Source organism: Fulmarus glacialis, unplaced genomic scaffold (assembly GCF_000690835.1).
Source record: "Fulmarus glacialis isolate BGI_N327 unplaced genomic scaffold, ASM69083v1 scaffold32841, whole genome shotgun sequence".
Classification (NCBI taxonomy): domain Eukaryota; kingdom Metazoa; phylum Chordata; class Aves; order Procellariiformes; family Procellariidae; genus Fulmarus; species Fulmarus glacialis.
Genome location: NW_009195209.1, coordinates 976 through 19552, shown reverse-complemented (window position 1 = coordinate 19552; position 18577 = coordinate 976). Strand labels below are relative to the sequence as shown.

Genomic DNA, 18577 nt, shown 5'->3' with positions numbered 1-18577 from the left:
CCCCCCGCTATTGTTTCAGGAAGTGTATTTCAAAAATCTTTCAAAACAGAAACAAAAGGAAGTCATGGAGAAGAATGGAAACAACCACAAACTTCGTGTTTGTGTTGCTACTTGCAACCGTGCTGATTATTCAAAATTAGCTCCCATTATGTTTGGTATTAAGGCAGAACCACAATTCTTTGAGCTTGATGTCGTAGTGCTTGGTTCCCACCTGATTGATGACTATGGGTAAGGTGAATTTTTGTATCTCTGCCATTCTGTTTCTGGGGTGTTAGCGATAACATCATGAATGTTAGGTAACAAAATCCTTGTCATCGTGAATGTACACAACAAAATTTTACTTATATTTTTTCAGATTTTATTTCGTTTTGCAGCTCCTTCAGAAATTGCATATTTCTTCCCCCCCCCCACCCCCCCCAACCAATCTTGGAATTATGGAAAGTTTTGTGTAAATGATATTCAACAGGATCACAGACTATATGAAATGAGACACTCAATTCATTCAGATTTCACTAAGAATCTGGTGATTATTGAATGAAAATGTGCTATAGTTTTTTAATTTTCACAGAGAAAGGATAATCTTCAGTCACTTTAAGTTGCAGCTCTTCCGCTTTTGGAGAAAGTACTTATATAGCCCATATCCTAGGGGAATATTGTCAGTTCTTACTTCCAGGATTGTGGAGGAAGGAAAGGGTGGTTGTCTCTTTCTGACAAAATGAATAACTGATAGATATATTAGGTATGGTTTGGCAGGAGAGGTTAGGATCCCCTCTGTAACACCCTATAAGTAAGTAGTCAGATCACCTGCCTGGGAGGATGGAATGTTTTGGTCCAAATCCCTTCCTTTGGAAGAACTTCCCACATTCAGGGTGAATATTCTCCTATTTGCTGGGGAAAAGGCAGAAGGAACAGCATGCATATTCTTGCTGGGGTTGTGGTTGTTCCTTGGTTTTGCCTAGGCTGAATTTACCAGATTGGGCCCAGTAGGTGAAATAGATAGGGAAACCCTTACTTTGCACATCAAAATCAGACTTTTGGATAAGGCTTGCAGCATATCAGCATTGTTGAGCTTTTAGAAATGTTATGCATATCTTCCAGTAAAGACACTTTTTAGACTTTCCAATGAGAAAATTCGGCACTTTATAAGTTAGGGTGTGAGGAAGTTATATTATCTCAAACTACTAAGACAGGAAGGTCCACTGCTGCCCATTCTCAGTTCTCTGTTCCTTGCTTTGTCCTGGAGATTGTTTCCATCTAATAACGTGACATGGCAAGGGAAATTCAACACCAGAGAACTAACCTGATTTAAAAAAAAAAAAACACAACACAACAACAACAAAAAAAAACCCAACCAAAAAACCCAATCAAACTTTGTGCCAGGTTAGCATGTTGAATTGCATCCTGTCTGATTTGAGAAATAAGGTAATCTCATTTCATTTGCTGAAGAGAAGAAACATGGGCCTGATTTTACTATAGTCCTGAACCCTTTGCTGTCTGCAAGACTTGTGCAACATAATATGAAATACTACTTTTCCAATTCCAAGGTGTTTAACACCTGTCTTTCTGATGTGAATGATTTGTAATGCACAAAGCAATAGAAATTTTGATCTGTTAGTTGTTTTGTGGTAAGTATTCTTAAACCCCGGTACTGCTTGGGGTTTTTTTGGTACCTAGCCCTGCACTCCTTAATCTGGGGGATCCTAGAGAATTAGTGGGTCCTTGAAACGTGTGTGTCCCCGTGATTTGAGTAGGGTAATCAACAGTAGCAGAATTCAAATGATAGTGATCCTGTGAAATGTTTCATACTGAAACGTTTGGAGGATAGTAAAAGAAACAAAACACCAGAAATACAGTCTTGTTTGTTCCCTAGATTTTGATCTTTCAGAAGGGAAAGAATGTAGAAGAAGAGAGAAGAAAGTTATTTGATGTAGGGAAAAAGGCAGGTCTATGAAGGGTAATTGTAAATCCAGTTGGAAATTTAATGCAGTTTATGCTGTAAAAATCTGAGCTGCTTCACTTAGTCATATAAAAAGGATTTGCCTTTCAAAAAACCAAATTATCTGACAAGTTACTTGTAGGAATATATCCTGTGTGTTACAGCAGTGAGCAGAATTGAGTAGATAGATAGGGTTTTCTTTAGTTATGCAGAATGGAGATTGCTTCTTTACTTGACCTGGAGCACTTTATAGTCTTTGCTATCTTTGCTCAGCTTGCAGATCATGAGAATGTGAGTAGCGGAGTCGATTTAATGAAAATTAAATCTGATTTAAATCAGTTTAAAAGTGTAATCCTTTGAATAAGACAGTGAATGTGTTAATGAGTTGAAGACAAAATCGGAAAACTTCTGGATTTTTTCTCTCTTATTCCAACCAGAATGTGCAGACTACTTAGGTCAGGTTTAGTGAATGTGGAAGACAGGAAATCTTATACAGATGTATGATCTGTCATATTTCAAATACTTAACTGTAAACAATAACAATTCTCAGTATTCAAGGAATGTTTTAACTTTCTCATTACGGAATGAAGCTGGTAGTACACGTGGAAAACCTTTTTTGTTTAGTGCGAAAGCCTGTTTCCTTTGAACTTAAGGCCTTTCTGTGCAGTTCTTAAGTCTATGAGTATCTAAGTCTTGATACAACTCAAATACAGAATCTGAAAAATGGATGCTAGCTGCAAGATGTTTTCCTTGAACATACAGACCGCAGCTTTGCATATCTGTTGTACTTACACATTTGTCCAGCAAAGTTGATATATTGGTGAGGAGTCAACATACCTTTCCTGAAAGGAAATCATGCCATATCTATCTCCGAAAGGCTCTGCAAACACATGAACAAAGAGTTTGATTTCTGAGGGTTTCTAGAACATGTTCAGCAAGGCTCCTCACTAAAGGTGTCTAGAAAAACTTGATGCTTGGAATATGAGAGAAGATCTTCATATGGATGAGAACATTCTGTTAAAATCTTAAAAACTCGTTTTGTCAATGAAGGAGATGTGATAAGCAGGCCTTTGTTCAAACCCAATACAACTATTCTAATATGCAGTTGTTTTGTCAAGCTATGTTGCTGTAAAACCAAGTTGTATTTACTCTAACCCTTTTCCTGTTACCTTCAGTAATACCTATCGTATGATTGAACAAGATGACTTCGATATTCATACAAGATTGCACACCATTGTGAGAGGGGAGGATGAGGCAGCTATGGTGGAGTCAGTGGGCCTTGCATTAGTCAAGTTACCGGATGTCCTGAACCGCCTGAAACCTGACATAATGATAGTCCACGGGGACAGATTTGATGCTTTGGCCCTGGCCACATCTGCAGCCCTGATGAATATTCGCATTCTTCACATTGAAGGTGGGGAAGTCAGTGGGACCATTGATGACTCTATCAGACATGCTATAACGAAACTAGCCCATTACCACGTGTGCTGCACAAGGAGTGCAGAGCAGCATTTGATAGCCATGTGTGAAGACCATGACCGCATCCTTTTAGCAGGCTGTCCCTCATATGACAAGCTTCTCTCTGCCAAAAATAAGGACTACATGAGTATTATACACATGTGGCTAGGTGAGCAGTCCACTTTTTATGTTTTTCATATGACTTTCAACACTAGACAAACTCAGTAACTCGGTTATCAGTCTATGGGATCTGTTCACCAGTGGCTCTGAGAAAGGCACAGGAAAGAAACAGATGGATTTCTTGCTAGTAAGTTTAAGTTTGCTTAATTGGAGATGATTATCAAGCATCAACCTGCTTCTCAGAAAAATAGTGTATTTCGTAATAGTATCTACTATTTCTTCTTTCTACATTTTCTTTTTCTTTTGATCTGTGTTCTACCTTGTATAGCTGGAAAGCTACAAATCTGTCCTAGTAAACACATCTGGTCTTTTTGCCAAATCAAAAAAATAACTCCTTAAATGGGTAATTCCTCTGAGCTGAACAATTTAAAAACAGAACAGTCTTATATGAACAGTTATTTTGGTGTAAAGGATGTATTTAAATAGAAGCAGAGCTGTTCAGGGCTAATCTAAAAAAAATCAAAGGGAATTTACATTATGAACATTCTTTTGAGGAATGCACTGCAACAGGGCAACATGCGCCAAAGGCTTTTGGTGTTTCATATTCATTTACTTACAAATAATTCCTGTAAACAATGGGGTTTTGTGTTTGCTTTTTATCTTTGACAAAGCAATCTCCTATGCGGCACATTAACCTGTGTAATTGGAAGCTGGAATCTTCTTTGAGCAGTAGGTGAATATTTTGCAGATAAACTTTTTTATCAAATGTACTAAAATAAGTATGACTGACTTTTTTAAAGCAATGGGAATTAAGTCTTCGCTTGAGGATGGAGAACTGACAGAAAACCTGAGCAGCTTCAGGGCTTTGGTGTTATTCCAGATTTACACTGGTGTGAGAACAGGCTTTTGACCCTGGTATAGTCTTGCAAAGCTGTAGATGTAGGCCTGCAAGTTAACAGTTTGTTGGGGTTTAGGTAGTGGTCTCTAAAGTTGTAAGACTTGCTTATACAGGCAAATAACAAGCTAGATCCTCCTGATACTCCCTTGAGTTTTATTGTTGCATTGAAATTTATGTGTTATCCCATTCAGTGCCTTGACTGTTCAGGCTTTCACATTGGTAGTTTCAAAAGTATGTCTTCCCTTCCTCTTACTATTTTATGCTAATAAAAAACCTTTTCCTGGGCTCCATTTGGACAGGTGAAGATGTCAAAACCAGAGATTATATAGTTGCTTTGCAACATCCTGTAACCACAGATATTAAACATTCCATAAAGATGTTTGAGCTGACTCTAGATGCGCTCATCTCCTTCAACAAGAGAACACTTGTTCTATTCCCTAATGTGGATGCAGGTGAGTAAAATACCTTCATGACAGAGAGGCTCATAACAGATAATCTTTAAAGCATATAATGGTTCTTATGGAGTGCCTTTGTCCCAGATGGAAATAGCTGGTCTCAGCATCAGGTGTGCACCTGCTGCAGCTCTGTGTTTACATTGCTGGAGGACATTTCAGCTTTTCAGTGTGGGGAGGAAGATGAAGGGAAACCATGTGACATGTAGAAGCAATATTAGCGCCTCTTAACTGAAAACTACAAAAAGATTTTTGCAGTGGATTTTGGGATCAAACTTGGGCTTAGGTGCCCAGCTCTGCAACTTACACTATGAGGATAAAAAGAGAACAAAAACAACTCAGAACTGGCAACTCAATGAACAGCTACTAGCTCCTTTGCATGTTTGGACTTCAGTTTAACGATAGAACTTGAATCATTTATTCTACTTCATGTTTTTCTGTAGGAAGTAAAGAGATGGTTCGGGTGATGAGGAAGAAGGGCATTGAACATCATCCCAATTTTCGAGCAGTAAAGCATGTCCCATTTGACCAGTTCATTCAGCTAGTTGCTCACGCTGGTTGTATGATTGGTAACAGCAGTTGTGGTGTCAGAGAGGTGGGAGCGTTTGGTACACCTGTCATAAACCTGGGGACACGTCAGACAGGAAGAGAAACAGGTACATGTTTGCTTAACTACTTTAATTTCCTCATGGTTCTGAGGTTTTTTTGTTCCACAGGATAAAGTCAAATGAATGCCTGGCAGAGGCCATCTTGCAGTATCAGTGCAACATAATTTTTGACCCATTTTAAAGCTTCACTGGCTATTCCTGTATCCTGTTAGTGCTGCGTGTGTGTTTTACGTAAGATAATGAGGCTTTTATCTATAGACAAGTTAAAATGTATCTCCATTTGCAGTGGATTCCATTTAGCAGAATATGCAACTAATTGTTTTCCTTTATAGCTAGTTTGATATTTGACATGTATTAAAATTTCACTTTAAAAAAATACGAACTTTTCACCACTTCAGGAAGTAACTGTATTGTGGTATTTCAGATATGCAGATATGACACAAATAGCCATTTACCGCCTATTTTTATTCATGCATTTTAAATTTAATAATAGAATTCTGTTGAAAGCTAATATTCTACTCTCTAGTGTTTTGTAATGCATGGCGGCATATCATAGGAGTCACCATTGCTTTATTGGTAGCAAGGGGAAGCACATAGAAGAGCGATGTCCATCTGACTGGAGTCTTTCCTGCTTAGAGGAAACAAAAATAATTATTTCTTCATTTCTAAGGCAATTCTTATCCTCTAATGTAATTTGAGGAGCTGACCTGTCCTATTATGTTAACTTTTGTCACCTAGGTGAAAACGTTCTTCACGTTCGTGATGCTGATACACAGGATAAGATTCTGCATGCTCTGCAGCTGCAGTTTGGTAAGCAGTATCCATGGTAAGTACATTCATCTTGTTTCATTGGAGGGGATGTTAAAGCAGTAGAGTAAAAGTCATTTAGTCCCGACGTGGTTCATCATATTTGACTGGAGCGCACTAGTCTGAGGTTACAAATTATTTTTCATTTTACATGCCTCATTCAGAATCATAGTGCAATGTCCAGTATGCAGATTAGTGTTTATAGGGCAAAACATTACTAGTAATATTTTGATATAACTAGTAATTTAACATCCAACAGAAAGTCAAGAGGACAAAATTTGTATGTTAGCTTAGACTAGCATGATGAAGAGAGCTTGTTCCATAGGAGCAGCATGGGGGAGAACATCCTGTCTGCCTTTGACTTGTGCCTGAAGGACACACAACTTTATAGCTGGATTGACCTCAGGCATGATACGTAGAGAGTCCTGAGTACAAATTTCCAGAGGAGCTGCAGGATTATAGCAAGATGCTTTTCGTTATTCTTCAGCCATACAGTATTGACCCTCTGTTCTTTAACGTGTAAGTTCTTAAAAACTTCAAGAGATAATATTTGTCTAATTAAGGACAAAAATTAAAAGTATATTTCTTACGAACTTCAGTAGAGTAACAGAACCGAATTCTGTAATACCAAATGTCTGACACCATGTATGATGATACTTTAAAACCAGATTTATATGTTACAAACTGACATGAATGTACCATTTACTATTACGTAGTTGTCATCTGTGTGATAAGTACATCTTGCCTGGACATGTAGCACATATGGAAACTTTCCATAATTTTAGAACTTTATTATGTGGGCCCTTTCATTAAACTCTTAACTTTTTTTATTTACTTTTTTTTTGCATCATTAGCTTTCCAGTTTTCTACATTCCATGTTTCATATTCCAAAATGGAGCTAATGCCCAACTTGGACAATCTGTAATGTGATCTTCAAATTACTGACACTACCTATCATATCCCATGACAGACTCGAGTAGTGTGAGCTGTAGTATTGTCATAGTAGCCGTATCATAATTTTTTAATGACACAGTGTTACAGCCTTCAGTCATATAAAGAAGTTTATAGATTGCAGTGTTATTTCCAAATAAATTGATTTTTTTTTTCATATTATAGCTCAAAAATATATGGAGATGGTAATGCTGTTCCAAGGATTTTGAAGTTCCTCAAATCTATTGACCTCAAAGAGCCATTGCAAAAGAAATTCTGTTTTCCTCCTGTCAAAGACAATATCTCTCAAGATATTGACCATATTCTAGAGACACAGAGTGCTCTGGCTGTGGATCTAGGTGGAACAAATCTCCGAGTAGCAATTGTCAGTATGAAGGTAAATATTCTGTTGTGCTTTTAGATATTCTGCAAACTCCATTGGGCTTTGTGGTTTTGTACCTACAGTGGGGATATGGGTTTATGACGCAAAAGAACTCCAAAATAAAGCAGTCCTACTGGCTTTTGCTGTTGAGGGGTAAAGTAGATTTTTCCCTCATTTGTTGCATCTCTCATACAGTCTTGATACAATTTGCCTGCTGATTTGCTCTTCTAAAGCTGCTGTTAAACTAGCAAAGCCCATTTGCTGGTGCATGGTCCTAGCTGCTACCTGTCTGTAGGAAGTCATACAGACCTTGAAGAACAGGACAGCTTTCAGATGTGTTGGTTCCCCATAAAAGGTGGCTCAGTTCACCCTGCAACTTTTTGTATGTCAAGCAAAAAACGGAAATGCTCCAAGAGCAGTCTTTACTTTCCTGCTGCCTTCCACAGCCATGTAATGGACACGTGGAACCATTTTGAGCAACAACCAGCATCTAGCAAAGCAGTTTACTGAGGGAGAGTATGGGTTCACGGTGGGTGGATTCAGGATACAGATTTTTGCATCTCTTCTACCAAGAGAAGAACAGCCAGTAATCAAAACTTCTCAGTATCTTCCTGCATAGAAGCATAATCAGTAAGATGTACCAAGCCACAGCTGGAACAGTGTTCACTGGAATGCATCACACCACAGAGATGTAGACCAATTGGAGAGAGAATCAGGAATAAAAAACCAATAATTATTACAGACATGGAAAACAGGGGAAAAGTTGAAGAAACTAGAATTGTTTAATCTAGAGAAGAGGAAACTGACTGGGGGAAAAAAAAAAGCCTTCAGATATGTAGAAGCCTCTTCCATGAAGAGAAAAATCAGATTCACTTGTGCATGAACAAGTAGTAAAGCATTAAAACATTAGAAGGGCAAATTATTTTAAAGTTTTTCTTATTATCCAGCTTAGCTGGGTAATAGTTCAAAGAGAAGGCTGGAATAGATAGTCTGGAAGGGTATGGTGTCTTTATTGCCGAAGTAGTAGGAACTGGTTTAAAAAGGTCACTTAAAACCAGCTGAATTATAGTTCCTTGCATTGGAAAAGGGTGGTGGATTTGAGTTGTATGACAATCTTCTAAAATTCCTATCAGGTTTTTGCTTTGTTTTTTTTAATTGTGTTGACTGTGTCCTTTGATGTATGAGAAGAGATGCTTGATGGTTTAATACCATCATCAGAGTGAGTAGAATTTGATACATACTCTAGAATCCATAGAGACTTTAAAGACTGAGCGAGTTCTGAGTCTGAAGTGCCTCTCTTTCTGTAAAAGTAACCCATTTGAATAGGGCTGAAGTTATAGCCTTGTAAAGGCTGTACGGAGAGATATTCAGTGTGATTTAATGGTCTCCATGCTCAGAAGTTCCTCCATCCGTTTCTCTGGTAATGGCACAGTACGAAGCTTTCCTTTGCCTGTGTCATAGCACTAATAAGTATGCATTGCTTGCATAGCTCTGCCATAGACAACATATTACAAATGTTTGACAGCTAACTTAGAAAGATGAAAGCTCATACTCGGCAAACAACAAAAACTGAAGTCTTAAAAAACAGCAAGTGAAGCTACCAAAATTGCATCAGTATCAATCTGGTGCCAGATCACTTGCAAAGGCATTGTATAGTGAAACAGTAAATATACCCATGACCATGAGCTGATTATCCAGATCATGGAAAACCCGCAAAATTTCTATTTAAACTTGTGAGCTTCAAGCTTATGGGATAAAAATTACTTGGTGATGGTGTAAAAATACTTGAAATAATTCTTATTCAGGTTGATAAATGAAAGGATAGTTAGGACTGAAGAATTTTAACTCATTTAGATACCCGTCGTCTTGTTTGGGGGGAAAAAAGCCCCATAAAAATCCCGAACTCTGCAGCACTTTAAAGATGTGAATAAAACTCATGTTGAGAAATCTTTGGCTTTTATTCTCAATGGGATTGTACAATTACTCCTACTGTTACACTGTATACTTCCAGATAATTAGATCAGTTAGACATAGTTTCCCAGAAAGAAAAGTAAGTTGCCTGCAGAAAAATGAAGGGCTATGTAAATTGACCTGGTATGGTCCAGAATTTTTGCATTTATTTAAAAGGAGATGTCCGGCACATCTTTAAGGTCTTACAGAAAACATTTAAAAGTGTAATTTTTTTAGAAGTAAAATTGACACTGTGTTTTCTGCCAACACAGAAAAAAATGAATTTTAAAAAATCCTGTCCATTTTGCAGAGTGTAGCTTGAGGTGGCATTTATGAAAGTTGAAATGTTAGCAAGTCAGAGCAAAAAGGATCGAACTTTCATAATTAAATTTACACAACAGATATAAGCATTTAACAGGAAATGGCAGAGTTGAAGGTGTAGTTTTCTTTTCATGAAGAAAATAACTGAGTTTTCAAAAGCTCCTTTTAAAAGCTGTTGTGTCTTCTGATAATGTTTGCTGCAACCTTGTCTTCCAAAATAACTTCCTCTGATTCCCCTTCCCCTCCAAACCAGAAGTGAAGAGGAAACTAAACATCATAAAAATTCCCAAACCCTATTGCTCATGTAATGCTGAGACGGTGGGATCTAATACTCAAAACCATTGACGTCGTGGAATTTTCTAAGTTACTTCGCCAACAATGACTCGGCCATGTTGCATATAGACTGTCTTTGTAACTCCTTTTTGCTTACCTGTATTAATACACTGCTGTTCACTTAGATATATTGTAGAGTACTGGGGATATAATAGGGAGAATAACATCTCTGAACAGCATAGCTTCTGCAGTTTCCTGGCTTAATCCTGCAATATTAACATTACATTAAGATTGGTTCCTTAGTACCCACAGATTCAGGGATGTATAATGACTGCTTTCATTACCACTCCTAGGGTTGAAAATAATCCCTTCCTCCTGGACCCACCTTTCCCCATACAACATACATCACAGTAGATGGTACTCCAGAAGTATTTCAGGTGACTCAGAAGTACAATTGCTTAGAAGAAAGTTATTTCTGAAAGGATAGTAAATTTGCATTGAAATTTCTAGCATTTCTCTTTGGCTGACTCTCCTCCTGCTGGTAAAATAGCAGTGTCTGTCACACCATGCAAAACTTTCATGTAGTCAAATCGGAAACATTTTATTCTTCAAACACTGTGGGTTTTCTGTCCTTTTTAGCAATAGCTACTCTTACTTTTTTTTTAACACTTTTTACTATTTAGTTTAAGTGCATTGCTATATCACTGTTTACTAAGTGTTTTGCAGTATCATGGTTTACTCCTAACAACACTGCCAGTAGCTCCTGTGGTATTTCTTTACACAATCCATGTGTTCCTTAAAATATGTATTTTATTTCAGACAGGGGAGGTTGATTACAGAAGCAGAATGTAATGCCTCATCTTGCAAACTTGTCCCTCAGAGTTGTCAGGAATCTTGCACAGAACCCCCTGTAGGACCAAGATCTAAGGCATGCTTCTGTATTTTTTTTAAAAGAGAGAAGTTACGATTGTCCATTTTCAAGTTGACCTGTAGTTTAAATTGAAGAGAAATTTCATCATGAAGTACATTTCTATGGGGCATGTTTTGTTGTTTTTTATTTCTAGGGTGAAATAGTTAAGAAGTATACCCAGCTCAACCCTAAAACTTATGAAGACAGACTAGAATTAATTCTAAAGATGTGTGTAGAGGCTGCATCGGAGGCAGTAAATGTGAACTGCAGAATTTTGGGAGTAGGTAAGTTAAGAAATACTAACTTTGTCTTCTCATCCAAGTTTTTCAACATGAAATGAAATCACTACTGATTAATTTAAAACACCTTTCTAAAACGGATCTTGTGTATTTTAAGCTCTTAAATTATATGAAAATGAGAAGCTGACTATAAAGACTGAAGTTGCCCCAGTATGTAACAGCCATAAAAGCAATCTGCTAAGTTACATCTAAACTGTATCTAAAACATGTGGTATATAGATTTTGTGGATTTTTAAGCTCCCTGCAGTCTCAGAATTGTGAGTCATATGCTTAGTGCATATTGAAACAGCTCTTGAAACAACTGCAGCTGAGTCAAGTTTCCTTTACTGTCTGTAAGCCTTTCTTTATGGCCAGGATCAACTGTGCAGCAGAATCCTCAGTTACACTAGGGCACACTAAAAAGGCTAAAACATTAGATTAAATTTGCAGCTAGCAGAAACAAAAGCAGCCTTTTTGTTGATGTCTGGTTTACTTCTACTGTAGTAGAGTTCCAAGTTAAACTATGTGTTTATACCGGACAGGACTTCTTCAGTTTAATGATGACTGGGAGCTTTGGTCTTAGATATTACAGTTATTTATTAAGGTGTCAATTAATGTGTCCTAGATTTTTAAGGAGGACATAAAATCCTCATTTTAGCTGAGAAATGCTCCAAAAGAAAAGTAGTTTGCTCCAGACCAAAACTTACTTGAATCACATGGTAGGAAGAAAAGTTAACTTGAACTTCTTTTAAAAGTATTTTTCAAAACAATGTTAAGTACACAAAGCCATAAGAAGAAAGATGTCAGACCTTCAAATCAAATCTTTCAGACTAGCTGTTGGGTAATACATATGACTTAACCACCCAGATTATTTTATTGTGACCAAAGGCTACATCTTGAAAGCCTCATAGTTCCTGTGGAAAAGATGGTAAACTCTGCAGTAGTCACTATTGCAAGTATCTAAGAACAGTTTACAGTCAGCTGTGTTTATTAGGATAATGAAACCATAAACTGGTTTACAGAGGTTTATATATGGAGGAAAAAACTTCCCTTTTGTTTGTCATTTTACAAGAATTACATTCCTATGTATTCTTCAGCCCCCTTCCTTCTGTGACTGATTGCTTACTGTTCAATTAGTGAGTAGTAAGGGGAAAAGTTGTACTACAGAGTAAGAAATTTCTTACCTGGCTATTTTTGTTAGCTGCTCTTTGCCTCATTCAGACTCATAGTTTGAATCAGAATACTATCTGAAATTGAAAGTTCTCTTTAAAGAATGACATATAATTCCTATGGGAATAATTAATGTATTAGATTCTAGTCATTTCGTTACCTATACACAAATGTTGCATAGAGGTACTTGTGAGAGCTATCTATTTACTGCTATTAGGCAGTATTTAAGTTATCTTTCTGGAGCTGATAGTAGGGAGAAGAGGATGAAGAGAGAGCTTCTGCTAATTCCCATAGTCATTTACAATTTATTACAGAATTATGGCGTTTAGGTAAAGTAGACATGTTTTACTAAGCTATTGCTGAGTTAGCAACTAAATACTAAATAAGGTTTTGTTGTAATAAACATTTGGTTCTTAAAATCCTAGGGAGACTTTCACAGATTGACATTGGGAATATGATTTCTATTAGGGACTTGCTGACAGGTTCTCAGATGATTTGTTCCATACAAAGTGAGATTTTTGAGGGTCTTACAGCTTTAATGTTCAATTCAGCTGCTTGTCTTGTAGCTTTTGTGCTGCTTTCTGTTATAATGTTAACCCTGGGACTCTTTTTTCTGAAAATCTTTAGATAAGTGACACAATTATATAATCTCTGTACATGAATAATAGATAAAATGTTCAAACTTTGTTGTCTAGAGCTAAATACCTCCACAACAGAGTGGCCTACTTTTCAGAGGTCCTGACAGAGTCCAACTTTGGAAGCCTCTCCAGCTAGAGAAAACTGGTTTGGCTAATAGTGCTTATTATTAGCCATTATTCCATTCAGTAGACAAATCTCTGAACACAGTCTTGATTTTTCTGGAAAACTGTGTGTTTTTAAGTAGAAATTACTACTCAAAGTCCAGAGATTATTTTTAGTCATTCTAAATCTTGACAGTTAGAGTGAATTTCAGGACACTTCTACTGTTCCAGGGTTTGAACAATTTATTTTGTACAGTTTGCTATTGTATGTCTTTCATACACAACTAAAAAGAAACACAAGTATTAAGTGCTGCAATCTTGCCTGAAGGAGGAACGTTAACTCTCTAACACTACCATTACCCATCTAGTTAGTCTTAAGATACTGGGTGCATTGTAATTAAAGCAATGGAGTTCTATGAATTATCTTTACATGTCAGAAACTGCACTGCCAGTAATACTTAGAAATTTTTACTTTCACGCTCTGCTTCAAAGCCTAGTATTAGAAATAAAAATACTTGTCACTGCAAAAAGAAAAATAGATTTTTTTAATTAAAGTATTACACTGACTTAGTTTTGATTTTTCTTTCCTGTATTTCTGTGACTTAGGTATTTCCACAGGAGGACGGGTAAACCCCCGAGAAGGAATTGTGCTTCACTCTACAAAACTCATTCAGGAGTGGAGCTCTGTGGATCTCAAAACTCCAATATCTGATACTCTGCACCTGCCAGTCTGGGTGGACAATGATGGAAACTGTGCTGCTCTAGCAGAGAGGAAATTTGGTCATGGAAAAGGAATAGAAAATTTTGTAACGCTCATTACTGGTACAGGTGGGTATGTTATAGTTCAATGAAACCCAAAGTCAAAATATCAGCACCATCATTCAAAGGCTCAGCTGATCTTAAAAGCATAAACACCACCACTGTGCCTGCAAAACCCTAATATTTATTTGGTTTAAGAACAAACGAAAAATCCTTCTGCCACTATATCTATTTCTTTTAGGGTACTTTTTAATTTATTCAGGCAAATGAAACCTCTTGCATAGTATAAGCTTCTTGATAAAAGAAGTTCTGCTGATACAGCCATGAAGGCAAACCATTTTTTCAGTATAAGGGAAATCTGAGCAACTTTAGCTGGAATAATTTTGCTTTTTTCAGCTTTATAGCTTAATTTTCTTCCAGCTGCAGAAATACAAGTCAGATCAGGATATGTATCTAGAAGATAAGCAGTTGAATATGAGAGATGATGCTTATTATATCTCAAATGCAAATGTGGTGTAACTTCCCTCTTTTGTTATATATAGTGTGTATATATATACTATATAGTCCTTTAGAATGGTGGCAATAATAACTAGCTGATGGATCCCCACCCAGAGTTTGGGAACGGGCAGCAGAGGATTGCAGATTTAAATGTCCTGGTTCTTTAGCACACAGGCTTAGCTGTCTAAATACTGCATTAAAACATCTCTGAAATGCAAAATTTTAAGGCCACTTGAAAGGTTGGTTTTGTGCATAAAGAGCATGACTCTCAAGCTTAAAAGATCTGTCATAGTATTTCAGTACCATCCATAAGCTTTTTAAGAAAGGGGAAGCATTATATACCATTTTGATACATATATGAATAGGAGGGAGCTATGAGCTTGCTTATTCGGTGTGTCGAACAGAGAAGAGTTCTTCAATAACCAGTAATTTTTGGTTTCCAGCATAGAAGACCACTGATGCACATATTCTATCTTGTCTGTATTAGAATAAGCAAATGTCAATGTCCTGCAGAATTGGGGCCTTTAAAAACTGTTGTGGGTTTTTTTTTTTTTAAATCGTAGAAGTTTTCATGTCTTTGCAGGAATTGGAGGTGGAATCGTTCATCAACATGAATTGATCCATGGCAGTTCTTTCTGTGCTGCTGAGCTTGGGCATATTGTTGTATCTTTAGATGGACCAGAGTGCCTGTGCGGTAGTCAAGGATGTATAGAAGCGTATGCCTCTGGAATAGCATTACAGAGAGAAGCTAAGAAACTGCATGATGGTATCTATGTACTTTATTTTTTAAAACATGATTACTAAATTGCAGTATAGGAAGAAATTTGCACAGATGATATTAAGAAAAATAGACCTGCAATCTTTTTCTAGAAGGAGATGAGAATAGGTGTACAGGCAACCAGATAGGATTCCTGTGTATGGCCAACCCAGGAGCTGCCACAACCTGCGTAGTACAATACAATTCTTTTTCAGTGATGGCAATACCCAGGCAACCCACGTTTGGAACCACCGGTCTCAAAATTACCAGAAGCATGTAGCAGAGTTTAGTCTCTCCTTTTTAAGCATGCTGTAAGGTTATCTGACAGGGATTCTCTGAGGTTGGTTTCACAGTGATTGTCTTTCAGCAATAGCTTCTCTTAGATAAGTTTGAGAACATTTATATTTTATTTTATTAACTTTTGTGGGTGACAAGACTAGTGAATTACCGTACTGTTCGAGTTTGATGCCCTGCTTCTACAAGTAGTTCCCTGAATAATATGGATATGACTGCTTTGGCTAAACTCGGGGTTGGACAGATTGCTAAAGATTCAGGCTTCAGTGTGCAAGTAAAAGAGATGTAAAGATCTTAACTGCCTGTTTGTCACCCTCCATTTCTTGACTTACCACATCACCATGTTTTTCTCTTGGCTTCTCTTCTACTCATCAAACAGAGGATCTGCTTTTAGTAGAAGGAATGTCAATGAAAAAGGAGGAGGTTGTTAGTGCTGCACATCTCATTCAAGCAGCTAAACTTGGCAACACAAAAGCAGACGGCATTCTCAGAACAGGTGAGAACATAGCCTAAAGTGTGGAACCCTCCCATAATTAGATTTTTGGGGATACAGAAATGGTAATGCACTGTAACACTACAAACACAACTCTACACATTCAGGACCTCTCTACATAAAATTACTAATGGTAATGAAATGTTAAATATAAATGTTGGAGGAAATGTGAGTAGAAGTGTGTATTAAAAGTCTCTGTTCCAATAAATGAGAAGATGAAAAGTTTCTGCGAAGATCAGTTTTAAAAAAGGGAGGTCTCAACATTCTCGTATTGGAAAATTTGGGGACATTTCATTGTAGGCAAGTGAATGGCTAGTCTGAGCAAGCAAAGGCAATTTACATATTACTTTACATGGGATATTTTACTGTTCTACTAGCTTTAAACACAGTCCTCTTCCTCATACATAGCTGATAGCACTAAGATGGTAGAATAATGCTTTCCTATTTCCTCTTAGCTTACAAGAGTAGTAATGCATTGCTTTGTCTTTCACATCCATATCATTGGATAATGCATTATTGTGCAATAAATTTGCCTTTTTTTCTTTTATTTTTGAAAGAAGAATTAATGGCAAATTCATATTGTCTGGTAACATAAACTCAAAGCTTATTCCATATACCATATGGAATAGAACACTTTCCTGACAGTGCCATTTGCTGCTAACAGACCTATTTCAACAACTAATGCTTAGACTGCTTTGAGTATTCTACTTAATTTCTTTTTATTTTATCTTTTCAGCTGGGACAGCATTAGGCCTTGGAGTTGTGAACATTCTGCACACCATGAACCCCTCTCTTGTGATCCTTTCTGGAGTTCTAGCTAGCCACTATGTTAATGCTGTCAAAGATGTGATAAATCGACAGGCCCTGTCCTCTGTTAAAACTGTGGATGTGGTGGTCTCAAATCTAGCAGATCCTGCTCTTCTTGGAGCTGCTAGCCTGGTACTGGATTATACTACACGTAGAATATACTAAGTACCTGGAAGAATTATAGAAATGGACTATTCAAATTTCTAATGGGTGGAGGGAATACTTTGCCCAACATTTTTCTTTGAGAGCAGCTACTGAATCAGAGTAGTATTCTGAATAGTTAGTGACTACTTCAGCATTTCCCAATTGAGGTAATATCGTTTTGTATTTTTCCTAAATTTCATCTGACTTCATAGGAACTAATGTGCAATTCTATTGTTTTTAATCATCTCTGTTGGTAAGCCTATATGTTGCTTTAGGTGCAGTTGAATTATTTATGAGCATATCTTGATGTATGGTGGGGAATATGTGTGTGATGTGTCAAATCAGAGCTAACATTTGGGGATCCACATCTCATTTCCCACCTATGTGAAATGAGAAGTCCACAATGTGACCAGCTTTTCAGTTTCCAGGCTTCCACCCACAAAGTAAATATGATGTAATCACCAATAGCAGGTAGTAATTTCAGTGCGTGGAAACGAGGTAAGTTGCCTCTACAATCAAAAAGACTGCATGTGGAAATTGTGGTTCATGGAGGACTTGGTGCAGGCAGTTATTTATTACATCATCTTTAGAGGGCAGAGTCCCATTTTAGAAGCTTTGCATATGAAGGAAAAGATCATGGTCTAATGAATTTACAGCCCGCAGAGCAGTCTAAACAAACTGACAAGTGTACCAGTGAGCATCTTTGTCTTCTGGCTATGGCCAACAGTAAATTATTTGAATTTTATTGTTCGGCGTTTTCTCAAGGGACTTAGTCTACTGCTTTGTCTGCCAAATTAGCAGAGAGGGGATTGTTTTTTTTTTGGTAGCCAGTTAGCTCAGCTAACTTCAGCCATGTGGTGCATCTGAGCATAAAGACTCTACCTGTCAAGAAATCTCTTCCACTGCAGAGCGACATAGTGCATTTCCTCAGCAGTTCTGATGGCTGCAGGTATACTGTTCTTTTCCTGCATTCACCATCAGCTCGCAGGATGGAAAGTCAGATCTGAGCCTCATCCTTACCTTCAAGACATTCAGAAGCCTGGGAGCAAAGTATGCGAAATACCATGGTTTACCTAGGCAAGCCTTGATTGGTTTATGTTTTTTTAACTAGTCCTTCTTGATATATAGCTGTGTCTTTATCCAGCTGCTTTTTAGCGTACTTTCAAGATACTGTAGTAATGACAACTATTTGACACAAGGAGAAACTGAAAAACAGACCCATCTAACTGATCGGCTATCCCAGAAAGAAGATACCTGTAGAGAAAGTCACAAGACCATCCTCTGTCCTGCATTTAATGGCCTGTTTTGACATCCAACTCAACCACCACTGATGGTATTCTCAAGCCCAGTAATGTACTAGTACATGGGAATTAAAGGGGCTATTTCCACACTCAAAACTTCTTCTCCAACCAAAATGAAACAACCTTCTGCAACCACTGCCCTCTGCTGTACAATAATCTTGGATTGAGTAGCTGTTAGTATAGTGAACCACTCTACTGGCTAATTCTGGGATATAATCTACACAAGTTGCCTTCACTTCATCCTCTCTTCCACAAGGAATGCTTACTGAGAACTCACATCTTCGTAGCAGA

At 37.4% G+C, this 18577-nt stretch overlaps 1 protein-coding gene across 4 annotated transcripts; it reads left to right on the top strand.

Moving 5' to 3' along the window:
- Positions 1-25: 25 nt before the first annotated feature.
- Positions 26-17464, top strand: GNE (glucosamine (UDP-N-acetyl)-2-epimerase/N-acetylmannosamine kinase). Of its 4 annotated transcripts, none has more exons than XM_009588030.1 (11): positions 26-228; positions 3112-3563; positions 4712-4864; positions 5308-5520; positions 6211-6298; positions 7396-7606; positions 11200-11329; positions 13840-14061; positions 15074-15256; positions 15921-16037; positions 16771-17464. In XM_009588030.1, the coding sequence occupies exons 1-11, from the start codon at positions 65-67 to the stop codon at positions 17004-17006; spliced, it is 2169 nt and encodes a 722-aa protein (XP_009586325.1). In that variant the 5' UTR covers positions 26-64; the 3' UTR covers positions 17007-17464. The 4 variants fall into 4 exon arrangements, with proteins under 4 accessions (XP_009586325.1, XP_009586326.1, XP_009586328.1 ...); XM_009588033.1 differs by lacking the exon at positions 26-228 and adding an exon at positions 1075-1085; XM_009588031.1 differs by lacking the exon at positions 13840-14061.
- Positions 17465-18577: the final 1113 nt, after the last annotated feature.